Below are 26,875 nucleotides of genomic sequence, written 5' to 3'. Positions count from 1 at the left end.
AGGAATACATGAAGACTGGCAAGATCATTATCTTGTACAGTAAGAGCTTTGACCCTATGCTGAGGCGTTTCGAGCGGAACAGTTTTCCGAGTTCCGAGTGTTGGTTGACAATATAAGACAATGAGCGACGCCTCGCGGCAATGGACACAAAGATGTTGCGTTGGTCAGTAACGTAACATGCCGTGATCACATCCAAAATGAGGATATCGGGTTGTACCGATCGTGTGAAAATTGCAAGGGGCTTCGATGGTATGGTCACCTAAATCGCGCCAACGAGAATTCACTTGCCAAGATTGGACTGAACATCGAAGTCGATGGTAAACGACCAAAAGGCAGGCCGAAACTACGGTGGCTTAATACGCTGGATGGGGATTTAAAAGCCTCAAGATTGCATCCAGATCAGGCATTTGATAGGCCCAAATGGCGAAACCCATCACGACAAGCCGACCCCGCTTGTGAACGGGACAACGGCTGAAGAAAAAGAAGGAATAAAGCAGCGATCAAGGCACTTAGGTCCAACCAGGTGAACTCTAAACTGGTATGGGAATGCCTTGAGAGACTGAATAGACTCGGCTCGTCCAACAGGGTCTGGATACTCTGGCTTTCAGGCTATGCTGGGTTGGGGGGCAAAGAGGCAGCGGACGAACTAGCCAAGAAGAGAGCAGGGACGCCTTTACACGGGCCAGAACCCTTCTGTGGAATCGGAAACGGTTTCATGGCTATGCCACTAAGAAATGAAGAGGAACGGTTGAGGGAACTATACTGGGCGAACCTACCAGGGATGGAGCAGTCCAGGGTGCTTATTGGGGGATACGAACCCATGCGCACAAAGGATTGCTTAAACCTCACCAAAAAGAACCTCCGAATCGTAGTCGGAATTCCCACTGGTCATTGTCGGCTGAACTATCACCTAGGGAAGCTAGGGATATTTACGGACACTGCCTGCAGGTTTTGTGCGGAGTGCGATGAAACCTCTATACACATCCTGGGACAGTGTCTGGCACTTGTGCGAAGTAGGTCGAGGCATCTGGGAGAACACTTAATACCAGATGCAAAGTTGAAAGATCTGGAATTAGGGGATATATATGTATATAATAAAAAGGTTTTCGATTTATAAATGCAACAATGAAGTTATCGTAACAAATTTACTGCATACTTAGTAGTATTCAGTAATTATTCACTATTATTGGCTCACTTCTCTCTGATTAATTCACTATTTCCACATTCCATGTATTTCAACTCCATATGCACATTCAGTGGTCAATAAATAACAATAACAGCCAAACTGCCGACCGGTGGATGAGCTAATGCTCTAAGCAGAGTTCAATGTCAGAAAACGTTGAAATCGGATTTTTATTTTTAAATAATAATTTTCCGATTTTTACACTGTACAGTAATCCGTTTACGCCGAAACTGAAATTTGCTTTTCGAGAATACTTGACCAACCACCAACGTACGGTTGCAAATATTTTAACTAAATAAAGCGATCGGTAAACATTGATCTTGTGCTTCAGCAAATATAAACTTACTTGAACCGCAACGTTTCCAAGCAATTTTAAGTCACACTTTTACTCGTAAATTGAAAAAATGCAATAAGTGCAAAACTTGTTAGAAGACAGCGAGCGACCTCGAAAAGGTGACTTCACATCTAGGTATCGCGTTGGTCACAGCACAGACTACCACTTCTACATGGATTACTTGCATACTTAGTAAAATTTCTTTCTGGGAAGGGTCTTAATCCTGGAGCTTTTCAGATACTGTCCCCACTACCTCACACAGCAACTTGGTACATAAAATCACGAAACAGCTAAACTGCATGCAACTCACTCACGATTGCAAAATCTAACATTATTGCGCCAACCGTACAATGGCTCCTACTTGTATGTCCAGTGTGAACTTTGCACCTGCCTCGTCGTACACTATCTAATAGCGTTGTCCACGATATTCATACGAGTATCTAAAGGTAAAAGCCACAAATCTGTCTCTGATATATTTCAAGCATGCCCGGCCGCAAAGATTACAGTGCTATTACTAAATTGCAGGTTACATGTTTTTACCTCATGTGTAATTAGATATTTCCTAAATAACTCGATTTCGTTCAAGTTGAATGCACTTTATTCTGTAAACTTGCTGTGTGCGTGCAGATATAGATACTTTTACGAAACTTCTCAGCAAAATCAGATACGAAACAAAAGCCCTAACAAGAAAGTGGAACTCGTTTAATCTAAAATCTCCTAAACTAGTCTAGGGTGGTATGTAATTGGATACTGAAAGAATGTTTGGAATATTTATCTCAAACATGAATATTAAATGTGTGACCTTCGTCTCAATAAATCCAGTCAATTTATTTACCAATAATATCTCATTAATTCAGAAAACGAACAAGTTTTTATGCAAATGTCAATCACATCAATATACAAAGATACCTTTTTTTAGGGCTTTTTTACATATATACATAAATAACTCATCTTTTTGTACCTAAACCAATATCTCACTGAAATACCGTTTATATACACTTCGTTGAACCTAATCACCAAATAAGAGAATCATCAACAAAGACGCAGTTTTAACTTGATCAACGCCATCGTTTGTACCTATCAGAACTGAGTAGATACTATTGGCCCTGGTAGTTTATCTGTTTGCTAATCTTTTCGATTACCAGATACATATTCAGAAACATAGCTAATACTTACGTACATGGTAAGATATTTACTAGACAAGGCTAAGCTACAACTAAATGTTTTGCTGCAAAGTATTCTCCCGTAAGATGTATTTGCGTCGAAATCCAATTCAAATTTGAAATATAAATAGTAGTTACGATTGCAGCTGTTTATTTGTTAAGTATTGCTGCCATCTAAGTGGTGTGTGTGTGTGTGTGTGGTGGGGGAGAAGCTACAGCTTCTGAGCACTCAAGTCGTGTTGGCCCCTTATATTTGCCACCCAGTCTAACGGAATATTCTGGATTCGCTAAGGTATCGCAGGATTTCCGTTAGTGGATGTGATGCTACCCGTCCCAACTGGAGAACATCGGCACCAAAGATCTGATGCCTGATGCGTCCATAGATTCCACTTCATCATTACAGGAGGGACACGTATCATCTTGAGTAATTCCTATTCTGAACATATGCCCAGCTAGTGAATTATGGCCTGTCAGAATGCCCACAATACATCTGCAAGTCCTCCTGCTTTTCAACAGGATAAACTTTGCGGTACGTATGTTCGGTTCTGGCAGGAAAAGTTTGGTGTGTCGAGCAGCATTTGGGCTCTGCCACCTGTCATTATGGGAAGCTTGTTCCCAGCTTTTGAAAACAGACTTAGCCAATGCTACTGATATTCCATTTGCTGGCTCCGGTCCCGGCATAGGGGAGATTGACCCCTCTTTCGCTAAAGCATCCTAGATTTCATTTCCCTCTATGCCACAGTGACCACAGGTACCTAGAGTGGTTCCACCGAATTGAATCTAGACATAAAGTTCAAACGCTTTCTGCATTCCTGAACGATTTCCGAGGTGATCAACGAACTACTCAATGCCCTCAATGCAGCTTGGCTATCACTGCAGATTGCTACGCGCCTGCCCGTCAACCGCTCGTCAATCACCCAGTTTGCAGCCCTTGGGATCGCATAAACTTCGGCTTGAAAAATCGTTGCATATTGTTCCAAAGGAAAAGCCCACTTGTCGTTTTTATTCGAGAGGTAGACTCCGGCTCCAGAACCCTCTTCTGTTTTTGAGCCATCGGTGTAGAAGACTTCCGTATATCCTGCCACGCATTCCTCTGGGACTTCCCAGTTCTCTCTACCCTTCAGGGTGACTTCATATTTTCTACCAAACAGATACATCTGTTTGGTTTGGGACACGAGAATCGGAAGGCATTGTAAGAAGTGGATTCAATCCTCCCAGTAACCCTTCCAATGCTTTATGCCCTCCACATCCGCTGTTTCCCCATAGATCTGATCGAATTAGTCTATGAGCTGCTCTTATTGCAGTGAATAAATATTTCCAAGGGCCGCAAATTGAGTAGTGCATCAAGAGCTGCGCCGGATGTCGTGCTCAGGGTACCAGTAATACCCAGACACATAGTTCTTTGCAGTGCTTCTAGTTTACAGTGAAAATCTTTTTGTCTCACCTTAACCGGTGCTCAGAGGTGGCGGTGAGGAAGATGGGGCGGCAACCCTATCGGCCAAACCAAAACCAAGTGTTTAAGGAGAACCTCCATAGTGGTGGCACCGGGAGAAGCTGTACTCACTTTGGTTTGCCGGCCGTGATGTAGTAGGCGAATGCTCTAAAGGCCTAATTAGGGCGATCAGACCCGAGTCTGCACGAGGACTCATCTGAAGTGGCAAATTGGTCATGAAACCTTATCAGGGGTATACTGGTACCATGGGAACCGGGAAAGCCCCTGGACTCACATACTTCGGGTGAACTCCTGTTGTATGTGAGGACAGCTCGGTTATTTGCGGTTGGCCCCCCTAGTGGGAGTTTCATGGTGGTTGTGCTCAAGCGAGAAGAGACCTTCGGGCCTCGACGTGGTGTTGCGTATCAATACGGGTGCTGTACTCCTTAGTTCGGTAGAGATTTAGGTAATTCTTGCATCCACTAGTATGAATGCTAAGCCATGCACTTGGTATAGACTGGTACCGTTGTTGCTTGTCTCAGCAGGGCTCTGATTGTGGTCACAAAATCAATCCGTGTCTGAAGAGGACCGTAGGATTAAGTCTCACGACAGGTACCTACGTTAAACACCATGGACGTAACTGTCTCACCTTAACCCACCATACTATGGATGCATATACGAACATCAGCTTAATGACGCCAACGTATATTTACATTACCACATGAGGCCTGAGTCCCCATGTCGAGACAAAGGTCCATCTGCACAGCCCATAAGCTGTGAGAGCTCGTTTCAACTTCAATGTCCACGTACACCCCCATCGCGTACTCACCATTCAAAGTTGCGTCCTCTATCTTTGTGACCAAAAAATGAAGAGCAGACTCACAGAACTTTCCACGCCGGTAAGCATGTTTATTTTCACTAAGTGGATGCGACCTAAGTGCGTTTCCACGACGGTGACGCTTCACCAGTCTCTCCAAACCTTTCAGCAAGAATGAAGCCAAGCTGATCTGTCTGAAGTTCTTTGGATTAGAATAGTCAACTTTCCCAGGTTTCGGTATGAAGACTACCTTAACCTTTTGCCAAGAGGAAGGCACGTAGCCCAGAGCAAAACATCCTCGAAAAATATTTCTTAGAGGTTGCTCTAAGTGCTCCATATCCTACTTTAGCATTGCTGGATAGATGCCATCCGTGCCAGGTGCTTTGAAATGTTCAAAGGACAGTATGACAGCTCTCACCTTTTCATGGGTAACAACCGCTTTCGCAGTGTTCCAGTTCCCCTTGCTGCACTTGCATGTTGAAGGGGTTGCAAGAACCGTAACGCATGGATGTAAGCCTTGGTGCAGAGCACAATAAAACGTTGGACACAGCAGATGTGTTGGTCTCACGTTTTTTGCGCGCATTACCGTCGTCTGGTGCGTCCCGTGTGGATCTTACCGGGGTTTCCAGTTTATCCCCACCTTCCACCGGAGACTCCGCTTCCTTGCGTCCGATTTCTCTGGACGTTACCGCACCTAGTGGTACAGCCACGTCCATGTCCTCATTCCTAAGGTGCTTCATCTTCCTTCGCAATGCTCTCTTCTGCCGCCGACTTGGGCCTTTTCAGGTTCACGGTGTCCGGGCCGCTTGGATCCATTTACACATCATCATCATCATCATCAACGGCGCAACAACCGGTATCCGGTCTAGGCCTGCCTTAATAAGGAACTCCAGACATCCCGGTTTTGCGCCGAGGTCCACCAATTCGATATCCCTAAAAGCTGTCTGGCGTCCTGGCCCACGCCATCGCTCCATCTTAGGCAGGGTCTGCCTCGTCTTCTTTTCCTACCATAGATATTGCCCTTATAGACTTTCCGGGTGGGATCATCTTCATCCATACGGATTAAGTGACCCGCCCACCGTAACCTATTGAGCCGGATTTTATCCACAACCGTACGGTCATGGTATCGCTCATAGATTTCGTCATTGTGTAGGCTACGGAATCGTCCATCCTCATGTAGGGGGCCAAAAATTCTTCGGAGGATTCTTCTCTCGAACGCGGCCAAGAGTTCGCAATTTTTCTTGCTAAGAACCCAAGTTTCCGAGGAATACATGAGGACTGGCAAGATCATAGTCTTGTACAGTAAGAGCTTTGACCCTATGGTGAGACGTTTCGAGCGGAACAGCCTTTGTAAGCTGAAGTAGGCTCTGTTGGCTGATAACAACCGTGCGCGGATTTCCTCATCGTAGTTGTTATCGGTTGTGATTTTCGACCCTAGATAGGAGAAATTGTCAACGGTCTCAAAGTTGTATTCCCCTATCCTTATTCTTGTTCGTGCTTGTGTTTGACCAGTGCGGTTTGATGTTGTTGGTTGATTCGTCTTCGGTGCTGACGTTGCCACCATGTATTTTGTCTTGCCTTCATTGATGTGCAGCCCAAGATCTCGCGCCGCCTGCTCGATCTGGATGAAGGCAGTTTGAACGTCTCGGGTGGTTCTTCCCATGATGTCGATATCGTCAGCATAGGCCAGTAGTTGGGTGGACTTGAAGAGGATCGTACCTCTTGCATTCACCTCAGCATCACGGATCACCTTCTCGAGGGCCAGGTTAAAGAGGACGCATGATAGCGCATCCCCTTGTCGTAGACCGTTGTTGATGTCGAATGGTCTTGAGAGTGATCCTGCTGCTTTTATCTGGCCTCGCACATTGGTCAGGGTCAGCCTAGTCAGTCTTATTAATTTCGTCGGGATACCGAATTCTCTCATGGCCGTGTACAGTTTTACCCTGGCTATGCTATCATAGGCGGCTTTAAAGTCGATGAACAGATGGTGCAACTGTTGTCCATATTCCAACAGTTTTTCCATCGCCTGCCGCAGAGAGAAAATCTGATCTGTTGCTGATTTGCCTGGAGTGAAGCCTCTTTGGTATGGGCCAATGATGTTCTGGGCGTATGGGGCTATCCGGCCTAGCAAGATAGTGGAGAATATCTTATAGATGGTACTCAGCAACGTGATACCTCTATAATTGCTGCACTGTGTGATATCTCCCTTTTTATGTATGAGACAGATTATGCCTCGCTGCCAATCGTCAGGCATTGATTCGCTGTCCCATACCTTGAGCACAAGTTGATGAACCACTTGGTGTAACTGGTCGCCTCCATATTTAACCAATTCGGCTGTAATTCCATCGGCTCCTGGCGACTTATGATTTTTTAGCCGATGAATTGCACGGACTGTTTCTCCTAAACTTGGTGGTGGCAGTATTTGTCCGTCGTCTTCAGTTGGCGGGACCTCCAACTCGCCGATGTTCTGGTTGTTCAGTAGCTCATCAAAGTACTCAACCCATCGCTCTAATATGCCCATTCTGTCGGAAATCAGATTTCCCTCTTTGTCTCGGCAGGATGAGCATCGAGGTGTATAAGGCTTCATCCTGCTGACTTGTTGGTAAAACTTCCGCGCCTGGTGCGGTTGCTCCCTGTACTTTTCTAGTTCACAGACTTGTTGGCTCTCCCAGGCTTCCTTTTTGCGTCTGTGAAGTCGCTTCGCCGCTCGACGGAGTTCGTGATAAGTCTCTGCGCGTGCCCGCGTTCTTTGAGAATGCAACATTACTCGGTATGCGGCATTCTTCCGTTCCGTTGCTAGCTTACATTCATCGTCAAACCAGCCGTTCCGACTCCTTTTGCGGCTGGGGCCAAGTATATTTGTGGCCGTATCCATGATAACGTTCTTCAGATGGTTGTGAAGATCATTAGTTGATGCTTCATCTCCAGGTCCTCTATTGACTGCGGTTATTGCGGCATCCATTTCCCTCTTATAGGTGTCGCGGAGGGTTGTGTTGTGGATGGCTTCAGTGTTCACTCTCACCTGATTGTCAGAGGGGATTCTAGGTGGTATTGTTATTCGAGCTCGGAGCACCATGCCAACGAGATAGTGATCCGAGTCTATATTGGCCCCCCTATATGTTCTGACATTCATCAAGGCTGAGAGGTGGCGGCGTTCGATCAACACGTGGTCAATTTGGTTGAAAGTGGTCCCGTCTGGAGAGGCCCACGTATGTTTGTGGACCGCTTTCCGCGCAAACCAGGTACTTCCAACAACCATTTCGTGTGACCCTGCTAATTGAATAGTCCGCAGTCCGTTATCATTTGTTTTTTCGTGTAAGCTATGGGAGCCAACGTATCGCCTGAATACGGGCTCCTTCCCTACTTGGCTGTTGAAATCCCCAAGTATGATTTTGATATCATATCTGGGACAGGCTTCGAGGGCTCTTTCTACTGCCTCGTAGAAGGTATCCTTCTCCGACTCTGCAGTCTCCTCTGTAGGGGCGTGAACGTTTATGAGGCTTATATTTCTAAACTTGCCTCGCAAGCGCAGAGTGCATAGCCGTTCGCTTATACTTTCAAAGCCGATAACAGCAGGTTTCATTTTTTGGCTGACTAAGAAACCTACTCCGAGCACATGGTTTACTAGATGGCCGCTATAATATATGGTGTAGTGGCTCTTCTCCAGGAAACCGGTCCCTGTCCATCGCATCTCTTGCAACGCTGTTACATCAGCCCTATTTACACATTTACACATACTGGCGTTAAACCAGTAGCGTCCACGTCACCAGCTTTCCGTTCTTCCGCTCTCCCCGGTAAGGGTGAAGGAGAAGGTTCTGACAGGCAGAATTCAGCCTATAGTCCCCCCTCCTTAGTGGGCGAAGTTCCTTTCTGCCGAACCTTCTTCTTCTGTTTGCGGGTAGATTTGGGCTGTAGTACCCCCGGACGGGCCGACCGTAGTCGGATTTCCAGTTTCTCCCAAGTTGAGAGTTTCCGTACTTTCCTTTCTGGCTAACTTCTCCGTAGGCACTAAATGCAAGCTTTTCACTGAGTCGGAAAGCATGCCTTCTACAAATTTATCCAGAGGCGGGTATGAATGTGGTGAGGTCTCCAAAATCCGCGCCTCCGCCGCTACATGATTGCTCATGGCTGTGGGTGGGTTCGAAGTCTGTGACTTCTTACCACTTGGAGAGTTTATATCCTTCGTTTCCACATTCATATTTTGGACACCCTTAGTGTAGTAGTAAACTACTTCATGCTCCACCACCACGACAAGGTGGTGTCCAAGGAGGAGCAAAAAAGACGCAGTTTTAACTTGATCAACGTCATCGTTTGTACCTATCAGAACTGAGTGGTATATCTGTTTGCTAATCTTTTCGATTACCAAATACATATTCAGAAACATAGCTAATACTTACGTACATGGTAAGATATTTACTAGACAAGGCTAAGCTACAACCAAGTGTTTTGCTGCAAAGTATTCTCCCGTAAGATGTATTTGCGTCGAAATCCAATTCAAATTTGAAATACAAATAGTAGTTACGATTGCAGCTGTTTATCTGTTAAGTATTGCTGCCATCTAAGTGGTAATTAAATATGTAGGAGATATGTTTGTAGATCCTAACCTGCTAATGTACTAGTAAGGTGCCTAGTGAAAACAGAATTCAAGTGTGCTGTTGGTCATATACAACCAATAATCATTTACCGCTTCGTTAACTATTATCTGAAATTTGAGAGAATAACCTTTGGCGGTCGTACGTTGGTTGTTATTAACTTACTTGATTGAAGTAACTTTAGAACTGGAAATGAAACTAAGCAACAGTAAAGTTGTAGTAGAAACTTAGCCTTTGTTTGTATTTTATCTATATTACTCAAATTCATTTTCTATGAGTTAATAGTTATTTTATTTTAATCTACTTACGCAATAATATATAGACTTATCATCCGTATATATTTTAACTCGTAGATTGCAATTGAATCAATGGAAATGAAAAAATATCAATACGTCTAAGAAAATATTTCAAGTTACTCTCTTAAGTCTTTTGTTTTATTTCTTCAAGAAGGGAGAAAACTTTTTCTACCAGTAGTCATCTCCCCCTCGGACACCACCTTATCGTGGTGGAGGAGCTTGCGGTAGTTTACTACTACACTAAGGGTGTCCAAAAACACATGAACATGGAAACTTCTTCTTCTTCAGCCTTTGTCCCGTTTACAAGCGGGGTCGGCTCGTCGTGATCGGTTTCGCCATTTAGCTCCATCGAATGCCTGATCTGGGTGCAATCTCGAGGTTTTTAAATCCCCATCCAGCGTATCAAGCCTACGTTGCCTACTTTAGGTTGTTTACCATTGACTTCGATGTTCAGACCAATCTTGGCAAGTGAATTCTCGTTAGCACGAATTGCGTGACCATACCATCGAAGACGCCTCTCTCTATGCAACCCCATAGCAATCGCGGATATCCTCATTTCGGATGTGATCAAAACCTGTCACGCCACTAGTCCAACACAACATCTTCGTCTCCATTACCACAAGATGCCCTTCATTGTCTTTTATAGTCGGCCAATACTCAGAACCATAGAGAGCAACAGGACGGACGACATTGCACTAAATTTTAGATTGGAGACGTTTGCTGATACATTGATCACAAAGAACACCAGCGACGTTCCACAGCCACTTCATCCAGGTTGCGTTAATGCGTGAAGCAATATCATAGCGCAGTTCTCCATTGGCTGATAGCGTTGCCCCGAGGTATTTGAATCGCTCAGTTCTGGGCAGATCACTGCCACTGATAGTGATTGTGCCTGTTTCATGGGGATCGGTCGTCAAAAATTCAATTTTGTTTAGATTCAATCTGAGACCGTGTTGCATGAGGCGATCATTCCACTTTTGGGTAAGTTGCTCGAGATTATTTTTGCCATTAGATGCTAGGAAAACATCAACTGCATAAATCAGTGTATAGGGCGCTGGACGTTGGATGTCCCATGTGACGGTGTCCATAACAAGAACAAAGAGGAGTGGTGAGAGGACGCTTCCCTGATGAACACAAACGGAGACATGAAGCAGTTTGATACACCCGCCATATTTCGAACTTTAGTTTTCGGATCGTGATAGAGCAATTGAACCCAGCACACGAGTTCCTCTGGCACTAAGTGTTGTCGTAGAGCATACCAGATGAGTACGTGTAGCACACGGTCAAACGCTTTTTCTAGATCCAGAAATGCAATGTAAAGAGGGCGAGGCTTCTCACGGTGTTTCTCCATGAGCAACCGCGGAGCGTGTATTGCGTCAGTAGTACTGCAGTTCTTGACAAATCCGGCTTAATTTACAGTTGTTTAAACGATTTCGCGAATACGGTTGTCAAGAATGCATTCAAAAATCTTCATGGTTTGGGAAAGTAACCGGATCGGACGGTAATTTCAACATACTGCTGGAAAAGAAAGGTTTATTTTTCCTTATTGGAGCTGTAGTGCTTCCTTGCCAGTCAGAAGGCGTTTTACCTTCCTGAATAATCTGTTTAAAGGATTCACTGAGCCACAGTGTTGGGTCCCAGCTCTTCGCTTTCCAGAGCTCAGACGCGATATCTTCAGGTCCTGTGGCTTTCCCCGATTTCATTCGTTTTACTGCTTCCTCAACTTCCGTTACGCTAACAGTTAAGTCCTTGGGGTTTTAACGTAGGTACCTGTCGTGGAGACTTAATCCTACGGTCTTCTTAAGGCATGGATTGATTTTGGGACCACAATCAGAGCCCCGCTGTGACAAGCAACAGCGGTACCAGTTATGCAAGTGCATGGCTTAGCATTCATACTGGTGGATGCAAGACTTACCTAAATCTCTACCGAACTAAGGAGTACCGGACCCGTGTTGAAACGCAACACCACGCCGAGGCCCGAAGGTCTCTTATCGCTTGAGCATCACCAACAGCCCCCATGAAGCTCCCACTAGGGGGCCAACCGCAAACAACCGAGCTGTACTCTTACACGACAGGAATTCTTCCGAAGTATATGAGTCCAGGAGCTACCCCGGTTCCCATGGTACCAGTATACCCCTGGTAATGTTTCGTGGCCGAAGCCACTTCAGATGAGTCTCCGTGCAGACTCGGGTCTGATCGCCCTTATTAAGCCTTGGAGCATTCGCCTACTGCATCACGGCCGGCAAGCCAATGCGATACAGCGTTTCCCGGTGCCACCACGTGGAGGTTCTCCTCGGCCACTTGGTTTTGGTTCAGCCGGCAGGGTTGCCGCCCCGCCTTCCTCCCCGCCACCTCAGAGCACCCGTTACGCTAACATGAAAGTCCTGGGGGTTTAATGTGAGTACCTGCCGTGAAGGCATAATCCCATGGTCCTCTTCGGACACGGATTGATTTTGGGACCACTTATTATTATTCTGAGTGCAGGCTCAGCATTCATACCAGTGGATGTGAGGTCTATCTAACACCTCTGTCGCAACTAAGGAGTACGACACCCGAGTTGTACAGCGTAACTCCACGCTCGAGCTCCGAGGAGCTCTGCCCGCGATGGAGGCATAACCACAACCACCATGAAACTCCCACCGGGCCGAGAACACACCCTCTAGGAATTCTCCTGGAGCATATGCTCTCAGAGGGCCATCGCGGTTCCCATGGTACCAGATAACCTCCGGTGAGGCTTCGTGGCAGAGCCACTTCAGATGAGTCCCTTGCAGACTCGGGTCTGATCGCCTTCCTCAAGTACGTGGGGACGGAATTCCCCAACGGGTTAACTGGAAACCCGTTACGCTAACAGGTGGAATTGCTCCAAATGTCGGCAATGATTGTATTATAGAAGTGGTGAATGAACAGATTCTGTATTTGAAATCTGTATGAAATATTCTCGCCATTTATTCGTCGCGGCTCGACGGTCGATAATCAAAGTATCTTTCTTGTCATTAACGCAACTGAAGTTTTCGATATCCTGTGTGCGTCCGTTTCGGTTTTTGGCAAGTCGATTCAGATCTCTCTCACCATACCGAGTGTCCAGTGACAAGGACGATACTTTGCTTATCGACCGTTGAACCGCGGTGGATAGATGCCCACATTTGGAACAACCCCACCTGTCAGCGTAACCAAAGTCAAGGAAGCAATAAAACGAATGAAATCGGAAAAAGCCACTGGACCTGACAACATTTCATCTGAGCCCTGGAAAGCGAAGAACTGGAACCCAACACTGTGGCTCAATCGGGTTATTCAGGAAGGTTGAACACCATCTGACTGACTCTTGCTAGTAGCACCACAGATTCAATATGGAAAAAGATAGGTAGTCCAGCAGAATGTTCAAATTATCGTCCGATTCGGTTACATTCCCATTCTATGGAGGTTTTTGAATCCATTCTTGAGAATCGTATTCGCAAAATCGTTGAAATAACTGTGGATCAAGTCGGATTTGTCGAGAACGGTGGAAACATTTACGCAATACACTCTGCGCGGTTACTCATGGAGAAACTGAGTTATAAAATTGCGTCACGCATTAGCGCAATCTGGATGAGATGGTGTTCCACCACTGGTAATCGACCTATCAACAAACATCTCAAATTTAAAATTTACCACAATGTCGTCCGCCCTGTCGCCTTCTATGGTTCTGAGTGTTGGCCGACTATAAAAGACAGTGAACGGCAACTTGCGGTAATGAAGACGAAGACGTTTCGTTGCAGTTGTGGCGTGACACGTGTGATCAAAATGCAATGAGAATATCCGCGATCGATGTGGAGTTGCAACGATCGTGAAAAACGGGGGTTTCTTCGATAAAAATCAATAAAATCAAAACGTGGTGTTCTCATATATATATATTGAAAGTAAGTCAAATCCCTAAAGAATCTACTGTATTTACCACCTCGCAATAAATTCTGAAATTTTGTTGAATGTAGGGTGCGTAGTTAAACAGTAGTGTAAACACAAAACCTTATTAAAATCGGTTTACTGTCTGTCTGTCTGTCCGTCACACGCATTTTTCTCGGAGACGGTTATAGCGATTGACACAAAAATTGGTAAAAAGGTGGGAACTGTAAACACTCACGCATATAGTGAGTTACATCCTTTTACGATGAATTTAAGGGGGGCCCCCATACATGCAAAAGGGGGGTGTAAATTTTTTTTTAATCAAATATAGTCATGTGGGGTATCAAATTAAAGGTCTCGGTTAGTACTTTTCGAAGCCGTCTTAGTTTTGACTTTTGTTGAAAAGGTGGGGAGTGCGGGGGGTTGAAAATGGTCATTTCTTTAACGAACCCATTCTCAAGAACTACCAAACCGAAAAATCTGGAAAAAATCAGCGGGCTGCCACTATATGGTGTCTAGGCTCCGAAATACCCTCCACATCGATACCTGTTCAAATAAAGTTAATAATAGTATATTACTATAATTTTTAGTAATTGACAGGAAAACCCCCTTTAAGTTCACCGTAGAATCACAAAATTTTGCAACAATATAGGCTATAGTATAGAGCATGACCTTACCAAATTTAGTGAAAATCGCACCATTACTAACTAAGTTATACTAGGTCAAATCTGTCGCTCCTCTGCAAATTCAAGACTATGAATGTCAATATCCCTTGAAAGTGGCTATTTCCACATAATATATGCATATTTTACGTGCTACATGCTAATGGGACAAATGCACACCCAAATCTCTTTATAAAAGAAATACACAAAACCTTTCATACCTGAAGCGTCTAGCTTCCGGTTTCCCGACTTGTTGTTATGTAATATGCTTTGTTTCTGCTTAATATTATTATTATATGAAATGCATGGTTTTCGAGTTATTTGCGTTGGTTTTCGATGAAAAAATGATATGTTTGAACATCGTGAAAACTATTAGTTGTGCGAAAAATGTTCACTAAACATTTCTTGCTTAGAACCGACCATTTAAACGATTTCTGTAGTTATTTCGAAAAAAAATTCCACCCCGGAGGGGTGTGGTACCCCCTCCGCACCCTCAGCGCTATACAACTTTTGTTTCTTATGCCAACTTCTATTCCCCCCCCCCCTTTTCATGTTATTCGCTCTTGACTGAAAGAATTCGTACGTCGCACCCCATTTTCGGTTTTAATGACAGGACTATCATACATGCTTTAGAATGCACGAAATTCACATAAAATGTAAAAGTTTCACCTTTTATAATTTTGTTAATAATAGTTGGATTTCCTTCAAACCTCCCAAAGTTATACCTTATATTATCCCTTATACCACTGCTTTATTTTGTTTCACACAAAACCTTAAAAGGGGTCGATGCACCCACTGATTGATTCCTAACATCTAGGCCTGGAGGCAGGGAAGGCACGCAGATATAAACTAAAATCTCATAAAATAACTTATAGATCACTTAACTGCCCTAGTTGCGATGGTAGATTCACAGAGGAAAGGGGGAGTCTTTGCAAGACTTTGGAAGCACAGGAAAATCTAATTCGGGAAATTCTGGCATGCCAAGAGAACTGGAATGCAGTTAACCACATGGCGGAGCGGATACGATGCAGGCTGAGAGAGGCAGAAGAGGTGAGAAAGACGCGGATGGGGCTGCTATCACTCGAAAACGTAATTCTGCTAGGAAGAGGACAGAGATAGGAGGGTAATTCCCGCACGCTGAAATATATGTACCAGTGTATTTTCAAAGTTTCCAAGTTTCCACCGACGGCAAAAACACAGCCAAATAAACGGACGGACAGATAGACAGACAATTAACCAATTTGAATAAGGTTTTATTTTCGGCATACCCTTAAAAATTGAACTTTTTATATATAATAATAATAATAATCGTTGGCGCAACAATCCATATTGGATCTAGGCCTTGAAGTGTGTTAGAGCACTTCATTCAAGACCGTAACGGTACACTACAGTAGACTGTAGGAGGCAATGTGGTCAGCATTGCGCTCGCCCGAGATTATTACCCTGATTTGACTCAGGTACTCATTCACAGCTGAGTCGACTGGTATCCGACGTCAAATCACGATTCAAATTCCACTGTCACCAGTGAGATTTGAACCGTGACCTTCCGTACGGTAGCCTAGTGCTCTAACCACTCAGATACCCGGACGGATTTATATATATATAGTTAAAAAAGCCCACGGACCCTCTTCCCGCCTAACCGGACCGAGGGGCGACCAACCTAAGGATGGGTTGAAGGCAACATCCAAAGGCCCGCATCACAGCGATGATGCGTTTTAACGCAAAGTGTGTGCGACCATGCGAAAATGTATTACTACATCCAGATTGTCGCAAACACTTCAGCCAATGACGCGGTGGTTCTACACTACAGAGACATGGATCTTGTATCGAAGACAGTGCGGATCAAGACTGAAACCCATTAGGTCAGATTGTTACCGGACAGGACTCTTCGGACTGTAGCACAGGTCGCTTTTTGCATCTCCATATATAGTCCAGCCCTAAGATCGAGCGTTTTCAGCGCTTTATGTAAGTTCTGCGGGACTAATCCCATCGCTGAAATTACTACTGGGACTACTTCGATCTTTTGTAGTCTCCAAGTCTGCTTCATATCGTCTGCCAATGGGCCGTAGTTCCGGATTTTTTCGTGCTGTTTTTCAACAGTGTTCCAGTCCAATGGTAAGGCTACATCGATTATAAAGCACGCTCGTTCTTCCTTCAGAAGCAGAACTAGATCGGGTCTGTTATGATTAACACTGTGGTCGGTGGCAATAGTGTGATCCCACAGTAGTTTGACCCGATCATTTTCCAAGATTCTCTGCGGAGTATACTTATAGTAAGGATGGTAGGTTGCCACTAAGTTATAGTTCAACACAAGGTTTTGATGGAGAATCTTGCAGACGGAGTTATGACGATTAGTGTACTCGGTACTGCTCAACATCCTGCACGCAGATGTTATGTGCTGCATGGTTTCCTCTTCGCAGTTGCATAACCTACAACTGGAGTTGGTGATTGAGGAGTCGTGAAGAATGTACCGTTTATAATTTTTTGTTGGGAGCGAAGCATCCTGAATTGAAGTTAGGAATGCTGCGGTCTCATAGAAAAGTACACCATTTGTCAACCATTTGTTGGAGGCTTCAATGTCAATGCCTGACAACAAAAAATTTTTGATATGACCTCCGTGAATGGGTTTCTCTTTCCACATGTCGATCTTCTGTTGGACTGAAGTAACATTCGACATGGGATCCCATTTTCTGCTTCTCAAGTTCAAAGGAGATAATTTATTATCTGCCATGACGGTAGCCTGGTGTACTTGGCTAGAGGATTGTTTCTCAAAGAAAAACTCACGAAGAGAATGCACTTGATTGCAGTGCAACGTTTTCAAATCAAGTACCCCCCTTCCTCCCTGATGACGTGGGATAGTGATCCTAAATTTTTCGGCAGCTCTATTGTGCATGTTGTTGTTTGCAAGAACTACCCTTACCACTCCACTGTATCACACCGAAAGTGTATAGAAGGACGGGAATGGCGAAGGTGTTGATTGCCATGATTTTATTTTTCCCGTACAGCTCAGTTTTAAGGACAAGATTAAGACCCCGCTCAAATTCTCCCAGCAACTTAGATTTCATTATTGCCAAAGCAGGTGTTGTTGCTTGCAATATGCCGAGGTATTTGTACACGTCGTCCGAATCCATACCCTCAATTCGGATGTTATTTTGGCTGCATCCTTCGTTGTCGGTGTGTTTTCCCCGAACAATTGTTTTGACAGTTGACATTTTGAAGGGCAAGAGGCACCCTGTTCCTTGGGGATGAGGAAAGTTATCCCTTTGGTGAAAAATAGTGTAACTAAATCAGGATCGGCAATCATTTGATTAAATTGATTTGCCAATATCCTGTGAGGGCTCTTGAACCAGCCAGAAGTTGTGAATATTGTCAACTCCTGGCGCCTTCCAGTTACCTGCCTTGTCAAGGGCTGCTTCAACGTCGACTTCAGTTGCGTCAGGCATGGTCATTTCGGGGAGGGCCTCGCATGAACGCATAAGGTGTGGGAGCCACGCTGCTTCTAAATTGCAACGGCTGGATTCGCTCTAAACACTTCTACAGAAGTCTTCTGCCTGATCCAGATCGAGGTTACTTTCCCTATCTGAGTTGGTGAGATTTTTGTAGAATCCTCGTTGGTTCTGGAAAAACAAGGTGTTGTCTGTCCTTCGCTGAAAGCTTTTTTGATACCTACGGATGCGATTGGAGCATACCGCAAGTTTCTGCTTCAGCACCTCGAGGATTTCTTCGATTGGCATATCATTGGACAGATGGTAGTTTCCAATGATATTCGCAACGCATCTGTGCACTCTTGGTGATGGATTTCCAAGGAGTGCTTGCGTCACACGGCCAATCTCCTTTCTCAACTTTTCGACTCTTTTGTTGAGTCAGGAGTCAGGCAGTCAACCCTGCAACAGAGCCCCAATGTTGCAATGTCCCATGGTTACCTCCAAAGGTAGGGAAGGTATTTGGAGGGGAGCCGCTGAAATACAGTGTAACGTCACTGCAATTCATCCGATAGGCGCGTCGATCCCTTCACCCCGGATTACGGATTTGTTAGGAGGATTTAATCTATATTGTACTTACTGCAAGGAAAAACCTTGGGAAGTTTTTTAAAACAAAAACTGGACTTTTGTCATATCCGCGTGCTTTCCTATTATTCAAGTTTTTTAGTACTCTGTACAGCTTCCGCAGTTTGCATAGTGAACCAGGAGGTAAAGGTTTACTCTTTGTAGCTACTTGGATAGTATCTTCAACTAACCGATCGTTTATCTTGTTACCTAGGTGTTTTGCGGTCCAGTGAGAGTTATTTAGAAATAATGCGGAAGTGGTTTCGTACTTGTGAATCCAGTTGGAGAAAGAGGTGTTTCTAGTCGGTAAGCTTGGGGAAGAGGTCCGAAATCCTACATCTGATTGATGATGCATCTAACACTTCACCTGCCTTATACGCAAAAAAAACTGATTCTGTTGCTTTCAGGAAGCACTATAAACATACAACATAAAAGATGGTGACCTAAACCGAAATTCTCCATGCTTAATAGTATCTTACGTTCGTGTGGAAAATGGGAGCGAAACGTAAATAGAGAAAGATATAATGCATGTACTGTAACCCGGAACAATATAATTTTTGTATGAATTTCAATAATGTCAATGAAAAAGTACAAATATAAGTAAGCATTTAAGCACACCCACTCATCCATAATCATAGGTAAACTCATAAGCAAAAGTACCTCACAAGTACCATGGATTCCCACAATCATCAAAGATTCTCAATTGCTTATAATTTATTGAAAATGAAAACCAACATGAGCTCGCTAATGAATGGGTGTCGACGCAACTCAAAATTCTGATATGCAAAATGAGGATAAATGGACAGTGGTTGCGGTTTATTTATGCAAAGAGGTTAAGAGGTCATTGCAGCCAACATTCACTCAACCTGAATTTCAAAATAATGCATTTTAAATGCAAAGAGCTAATTACACATTACTCTGAAACGCTTAGGTTGCAATGCATTGCACTCTTGTTGTTGTTATGACCCAATAAGGGTCGTAAATTTATAATAAAATTATTTCAAAATAGTCGAAGTCGGAAGGATTGCTGATGTGTGGGACAATGAGTTTCTATCCTTTGAACCATTAAATAAATCTTTTTTAATTTATGGTCAACTTGAATATGACGAAGTATTCAACACTTGACTAAAATAGTTGAATAACATAAAAAGATTTACGTTTATTACCTCGAGGCCAATCTGAAAGGAGGGTGGTACTATGTAGAAAGGTGAGTTGGTATTTCAAAGCTATGCATATTTCAGCAATATAGAAAGCACTTATCCCGAACAATTACTTAAAGCTATATTTCTTGGAAAAAGGTGCGCCGCGTACCTAACAACTACGCACTATGCAATCACATTTTGTAATTATTGTATAATATTCAAGATACTCTTAAAGCTGAAGTGCCTATCAACCGACAATTTACCCATGTCTCCAAATGAGCTAAAAGCCAAGAAATTCCAGAATTTAATTAGAATTACCGCTAAAAATCTACACATCCCATAAAACTATGGATTTTATTGTCTCCAAGGCTAATAACATCTGCAAGACTATGGGCCATAACTACGCGAAAGTCCATAAAATCCAAATAGTTTTCAAGTTGGGTGCTTGCTAATCGCACTTGAAAAATAATCGGTTAAAATTTAGATAGCACGGGAATGACGTAACGACTTTGTTTAACGTAGACATATGTATGTATGTGTGTTTCGACCAGCGCTGCAAATTACAGTCAACAAGGCATAGCTAACAAATGCACAAAGAAAAACACAGAAGATGACTTTTGCCGTGTTTGCAAACAGCGAATTTAAATTCAAAGTGTGTAGACCGTTTAGATGGACGGCAATCGTAAGTCGCACTGATGGTCACGCTGGCCACACGCCATGTTTTCGGTATATTTAAGGGGATCCAAGGTGAGAACAAGTGAATTTTTACTGAATGTTCTCCTGGGGTTTATTGCAGCAATCGCTTTTGTTCACGTGATGAGACCCCTTACTACTGAATATCCTCTGCGCATCCACCTAGTTATCAATTCAAATCACACGCAACTATCAATTGTAGAAGAACGAATTATATATATATGTATGTACTTTGGACACTATTTGCAGTAGTTGGATAATAACAAACAGACAATCATGAGACTTTTGACCAACCGTAGTTAACCTTGAACATTTAAGTTTATTGTTTCGGGAGTAAAGCTTATTTTTAAACGCTATACAATCAGATGAATATCGAAGGCAGAATTCAACATTAAACCGACTCCCCACGAATTTATAGCATATTTTGATATGGTTTTAATGACGCTAGGATTGCTAGCGGAACTTCTTCAAATGGACTTCTCTATTAAGCGTCAAGTTTTGAATTCCCCAACCTCGGTGGTGGTCAAAGGGTAGTATAGATCCAGCGTGAAAGGTGGATTGGTACCCACGATCGAGCATAAAACCTGGAAAACGCCTGCTGAACCAACACATACACCTCTACTACCAAACCCTATCTCCACCTCCACGTGGTGATCGCTGGGAGTTCTTTCTTCAGCTGCAGACGAAGAAGGATGAAGAGATGAAGCTGCTGAGCAGCTAGCTGATACCCTGTTCCAAAATAGGGCTGACGTAACAACGTTACAGGAGATGCGTTGGACAGGGACCGGAGAAAAGTCGCTACACCATATATTATTGCGGCCATCCAGTAAACCCTGCGTTCGAAAAGGGTTTCTTAATCAGCCAAAAAAATGAAATCTGCTGTTATCGACTTTGAAAATGTAAGCGAAAGGCTATGCATTCTGCCTTTGCGGGGCAAGTTTAGAAATATAAGCCTCATAAACGTTCACGCCCCTACAGAGGAGACTGCAGAGTCGGAGAAGGATACCTTCTACGAAGCAGTAGAACGAATCCTCAAAGCCTGTCCCATAATATGGACATCAGTTGCACCATCTTTTCATCGACTTTAAAGCCGCCTATGAAAGCATAGCCAGGGTAAAACTGTACACGGCCATGATAAAAGCAGCAGGATCACTCTCAAGACTATTCGAGATGAACAACGGTCCAAGACAAGGGGATGCCCTATCATGTGTTCTCTTTAAACTAGCCTTGGAGAAAGTGATCCGTTATGCTGAGATAAATGCAAAGGGTATGACCTTCTTTAAGTCCACCCTACTACTAATACGATATCAACATCATGGGAAAAACGACCTGAGACGTACAAACTGCTCTCATCCAGATGGAGCAGGCGGCAACTGGCGCGAAATCTTGGGCTGCACATCGATGAAGGCAAGACAAAATATGTAGTGGTAACATCATCAACAACATCAAACCGCACTGGTCAAACGGGAAGAATAAAGATAGAGGACTACAATTTTGAGACCGTTGACAATTTCTCCTATCTAGGGTTGAAAATCACAACCGATAACACCTACGACGATGAAATCCGCGTACGGTTGTTGTCAGCCAACAGAGGCTATTTCAGCTTACAAAAACTATTTCGCTCGAAACGTCTCACCATAGGGTCCAAGCTCTCACTGTACACACACAGCACTTTTCAAATTACCAAATCGAGTTTGGGTTCCTTACAGAATTTCTAGGTTCTTATAGAAATCTGCCTTGGTAATAGCTTGGATATGGGCGTCACCTATGCTATGTCCGGCATACGGTTCGTGATGATCTTCGTGGAAGGCTTGGATTCGTCACTTTCTAAACTAAATTTCCTAATATCTCGGCTGAACATGTCTACTATACGCAACGGACTTCTAAGATTGTTATCAGTACTAGCATTCAACTTGATGTCATCTGAGTACACCAATTGCGTAAATTCCACCATATTTACTTCCAAAACCATGTCCTCGACCATCATTCAGTAACCACGAAACCCCCTTTCAGTGCCATACAAAACCAAAGAGAAATCAATGATTTCCCCCTGGAAATTCCAAAATCAAAATGAAGATTAGAAGTATAGGTGAGTGGTTATTGGTTTCCGCAAATCTTTTGACAACAAAGTGTTTCAAGAGAAATTGAAAAACTTCAAAAATGGTGGTTACTATCTGGTTGATTTTATATACTCTGTGATGATAATAATACTTTAGTTAACTCAATCTATACTCCGTCAATGTAGCGATTGCAATGTCCAAAACTAGACTGCCCTAGGGAGGTGTACTATCGCTACTTTTCTCAAATATGCTGATCTGCTCACCGCTGTGTAAACTGCAAGGACCAATGATACACATTCAAGTATATCCGGGCAAATTGGTTATGCTGGCGGTTAATAGAAACCTCGGAAACCTACAAAGGGCTATTGATTTGGTTGACAGTTGATGACTCAACCATCGGCTTTCAGTGAATCCAAATAAAACCACAATAGTATTATTTACAAAAAAGGCTTTGTCTTGCAAACAAGAAGTAAAATATCTTAGTAATATATGTAGAGGCAAAGATGATACGAAATCTAACAGTTTATGGATTATGCAAAACGGACCTTTTACCTCCATACGTTGCTATCATTAAGCCAATGTTTGCCTATGTTAGGTGAGATAAAAGAGTGTCGCTGTAAGCTAACGTTACTGCAAAGAACTCCTTGTCCGATTATTACCGGTACCATGAACACTGCTCAATTTGCAACCTTTGTTTATACATATAACAGAGAGCAGTGTTTAGGTCTATGGGAAGCATTGGAAATGAGTGGCACAAAGTCTTGTAAGATATATTAGAAGAAGTTAATTCAGTATGGCGGAATACGCTGAGGTCTTCTAGGCCGATGGCTAAAAAACAGCACTATGTTTTCAAACAGGTCTATCCACGCACATACGATCATAAAAGCGAGACCTGGGTGGTTCACAGGTGATTAAAGGACAACCACATCATTTTCTGCTTTGGGCCTGCTGAGCAGCTTTTCGTCCCCTTAAAAATCGTTCAGGAATTCAAAACTTACTTGAACTCTATATCTAGATTCAATACTGTGGAACTACCTGGGAACCTGTCCCTTGTGGCGTAGAGAGAAATAAAATTACTAATGCCTCACCAAAAGAAGATTGAGTTTCTCTTCTCCCTGGACTCGTATCCGCAATTAGTGTCAGCAGCAGTGGCAAATATTGCTATCAGAAACTGGGAGTAGGCTTTCCATGAGGACCGTTGCCAGAGACTAAATGTCATTCGATACACTTGACCTTTTCTGTCAGAACCAAACAAACACGCTGCTATAGACAGCAAGCGGAATCCACGGCGAACTTCTTTTATAGGGTCAAAATATAGAGGCACAAACCGTCCGATTTTCGATGCTGATGTACTCCAGTTACAATAAGTAGCATCACACTCACTAACGGAAATCCTGTGATACAATGGATCACTAGGGTCAAGCTCAAAGGCTGAGCCGCCTTCACCCTGAGTACACACACTTCAAATAAAGAAGCCAAAAGACTAGGGTTGTGGAGAATCACTACAGCATTCTGCATGGAACTATTAAAAGGAAATGTTTCCAGTTTAACTATAGAATTTTATTTATCTAAAGGTAGCAAACATGCGTTTCGGACACAACATGTGTCCTTCTTCAGCGCTGGTTTTTTAATAATTTATTTTACTTAACTCTAAATCTTATATACGCTTCTTTGGTATGTTCCTCGAATCGTGTTTTTACCAATTGCTTAGCCTGCCCTATATATATACTGGTGCATTCCGGGCATGTGATTTTATAGATCCCGCACTCTTCCTTTTTGATTTTCGGGTCCTTTACGTTCCTAAGTCGCGTTTTAAGTTGTGCATGTCTACTTGTTGGGAGAACCTCTTTTTTAAATTCTTTAAGGGCATTACTAATCCTAGGCCACAACGAGGTGTATGTAATGCTCGACCTCACTGTTGTCTTATCATTGATGCCTGACAACGACGTCAATTATTTTCTGTTATTAACAGCCTGTTTCTTCCTTATTATAGCATCTATAATGTCGGTGCTGTACCCGGTCTTTCTCGCGGTATCTTTTATATAAGCCAGTTCTTTAATATATCTCGATCTGGTTAGGGAGATGTTTAGCATTCTATGTACCATGCTGTGGAAGACCACAAATTTATGCTGGTGTGAATGGAAAGAGCTGCTAGGAATGACTCGTTGGGTGGTTGTGGGCTTCCTGAATATATCGAACTTGAAGTCTTTCCCGTTTCTAATTATTTTGCTGTCCAGGAATGGTATTTCTCCCATTTGTTCAGTCTCCATGGTAAATATAATATTTTTATGGAGCTGATTAATTTTTCCTAGCAATCCATTCAACAGCGATTTGTCCACGATGGCTGGTACATCATCAGCATATCTAACCCAAACAAATCGGAAAACCGAAAGCTGGACGCTTCAGGTACGAAAGGTTTTGTGTATTTCTTAGTATGTAGCAAGTAATATATGCATATATTATGTGTTTCGGATGATATTAACATTCACAGTCTCGAATTTGCAAAGAAGTGACAGTTTGGACCTACTATAACTTTGTTAGTAATACGATTTCCACCAAACTTAGTGAGATCATGCTTTATATTATACTCTATATTGCTGCGAAATTTCGTGAGGCTAGGATGAAGTTAGCCAATTGCTAAAAATTATAGTAATATACTATTATTAACTTTATTTGTAGAGATACCAGTATGGAAGGTATTTCGGAGCCGAGGCACTATATAGTGGTAGCCTTCTAATTTTTTTCAGATTTTTTGGTTGGGTAGTTTCTGAGAATGGCCCTTTAAAGGAATGATCACTTTCAACCCCCGCACTCCCCACCCTTCCAACAAATGTCAAAACTAAGACCGGCTTCGAAAATTACTAACCGAGACCTTTAGTTGATGAAAAAAAAAATGTACACCCCCCTTTTGCATGTATGGGTATCCCCCCTTAAATTTGTCGTAAAAGGATGTAAATCACTGTATGCGTGAGCATTCACAGTTCCCAGCTTTCTACCAAATTTGATGTCAATCGCTGTAACCATCTCCGAGAAAAATGCGTGTGACGGACAGACAGACGGTAAACCGATTTTAATAAGGTTTTGTGTTTACACAAAACCTTAAAATGGGCATTATCCCACGTTGTTCCATTAGTTTCTCTATACCTTCCATAAACATTTCGCTTAGTAGAGGAGAAAATGGGTTACATATTGCCGTGCCTGCGGTGGTTTTGTAATATTCCTTCCGGAAGGTGAAATAATTTTCACTCATACATATTGACGCTAACTTCGTATATTGGCGGTTCTCCCTCTTTTCCTTGGTTGACGTGCGATGTTTGTTGAGCCAGGTTTCGAAGTTGTGTAGGGCCTGTTTGACGGATATATTCGAAAAAAGTGCTTTTACATTAAACGAAGCTAGGGTTTCACGTTGCGTAATTTTAGCATCCTTCAGTTCCTCGACTACCTGGAAGCTGTTTTTTATAGCATATTTGCTATGATAGTCACCGATAGCGTTGACTTCTTGTAGTAACCATTTCGCAATATTGTTGGTAGGGGAATTAGTGTCCGCGATAATTTCCCGTGTTTCGTTACCATTTTTATGTATCTTGGGTTGTATTCTGAACCTAGGCAAAGAGGGATTAGGCATGCGTAATGCGGCTATGTTCTTGACAAGGTCAACACATTCCCTTAGTGTTTTCTCCACTCTTTTAATCGACACTGGTATAGGATTTGTTCTTAGTTTGAAGAAGTTGCCATTCGCTCTAGTATTACCAATTTGTTTTTAAGGTTTTGTGTAAACACAAAACCTTATTAAAATCGGTTTACCGTCTGTCTGTCTGTCTGTCTTTTTTTTTTTTTTTTTTTTTTTGTTGAGGAGGTGGAAATCTTCAAAAAGACACTGGTCTGGACACACCAGCGTGTGGGATTTTTACCCACTAAAACCACCCCCGACTCCCTCCCTGCCCCGCGGAACCACCATAAGGTATTACATCACGGGGCGGAGTCAGCTCACTCTAGCTTTGTCACCTTTCTTCTATACGCGGCGCACGTGACCGCGTTTTTCTCCTCTCCTCTGCTTTTCGCAGTTTATTTTGGATAGATGCGATCATGGAGTTTACCGCATCCCAATTCTCTTGATGTGCTAGCATTTTCGGCACCAGATTTTCTGGTACCAGCACCTCCCCTAGAGTCTCCTCTAGATTCCTCCTTTCTTCCACAAATCTCGGACAGTGGAAGAATACATGCTCTGGGTCCTCTGGGACTCCATTGCAATTTGGACAATCGGGTGAGGTCTCCAATTTAAACCTGTGAAGGTATTGGAGATATCCTCCGTGCTCCGTGAGAAACTGGGTGAGATTATAATTAATCTCACCGTGTCGTCTCTCCAACCACTCCTTGATGGCAGGAATGAGCCTGTGCGTCCACCGGCCCTTTCCCGAGCGTTCCCACCGCTCTTGCCATCTATTTATGGATCTCTCCCTTTCAGTCTTCCTCGTCCGCGATGAGGAAGAGGTTGGCTTTGCATTGTATATGTTCGCCATCTCATCTGCCAAGATGTCAATCGGCATCATTCCAGAGATGACGAATGCTGCATCAT

The 26,875-nt window shown here is 43.3% G+C and overlaps 1 protein-coding gene across 6 annotated transcripts in view; it reads right to left on the bottom strand.

Moving 5' to 3' along the window:
- LOC119646976 (aldehyde dehydrogenase, dimeric NADP-preferring) overlaps positions 1 to 26,875 on the bottom strand; it is a 129,974-nt gene that overhangs the window by 90,939 nt on the left and 12,160 nt on the right. For 4 of the 6 annotated variants that reach the window (XM_038047683.1, XM_038047681.1, XM_038047682.1 and 1 more), the window contains exon 1: positions 2,427 to 2,472. The exons of 1 other annotated variant lie outside the window; for it this stretch is intronic. In XM_038047683.1, the coding sequence (XP_037903611.1) occupies positions 2,427 to 2,457 (31 nt within the window). In that variant the 5' untranslated portion in view covers positions 2,458 to 2,472. Of the gene's footprint in view, positions 1 to 1,195; positions 1,214 to 2,426; positions 2,473 to 26,875 lie in introns of those variants that run through there. One more of the 6 variants, XM_038047685.1, reaches the window with a different exon arrangement.

This window comes from Hermetia illucens, chromosome 1 (genome assembly GCF_905115235.1).
Source record: "Hermetia illucens chromosome 1, iHerIll2.2.curated.20191125, whole genome shotgun sequence".
In the NCBI taxonomy this organism is placed as follows: Eukaryota; Metazoa; Arthropoda; class Insecta; order Diptera; family Stratiomyidae; genus Hermetia; species Hermetia illucens.
Note: the sequence above shows the minus strand (reverse complement) of the source record. Positions and strands in the feature narration are given on the sequence as shown.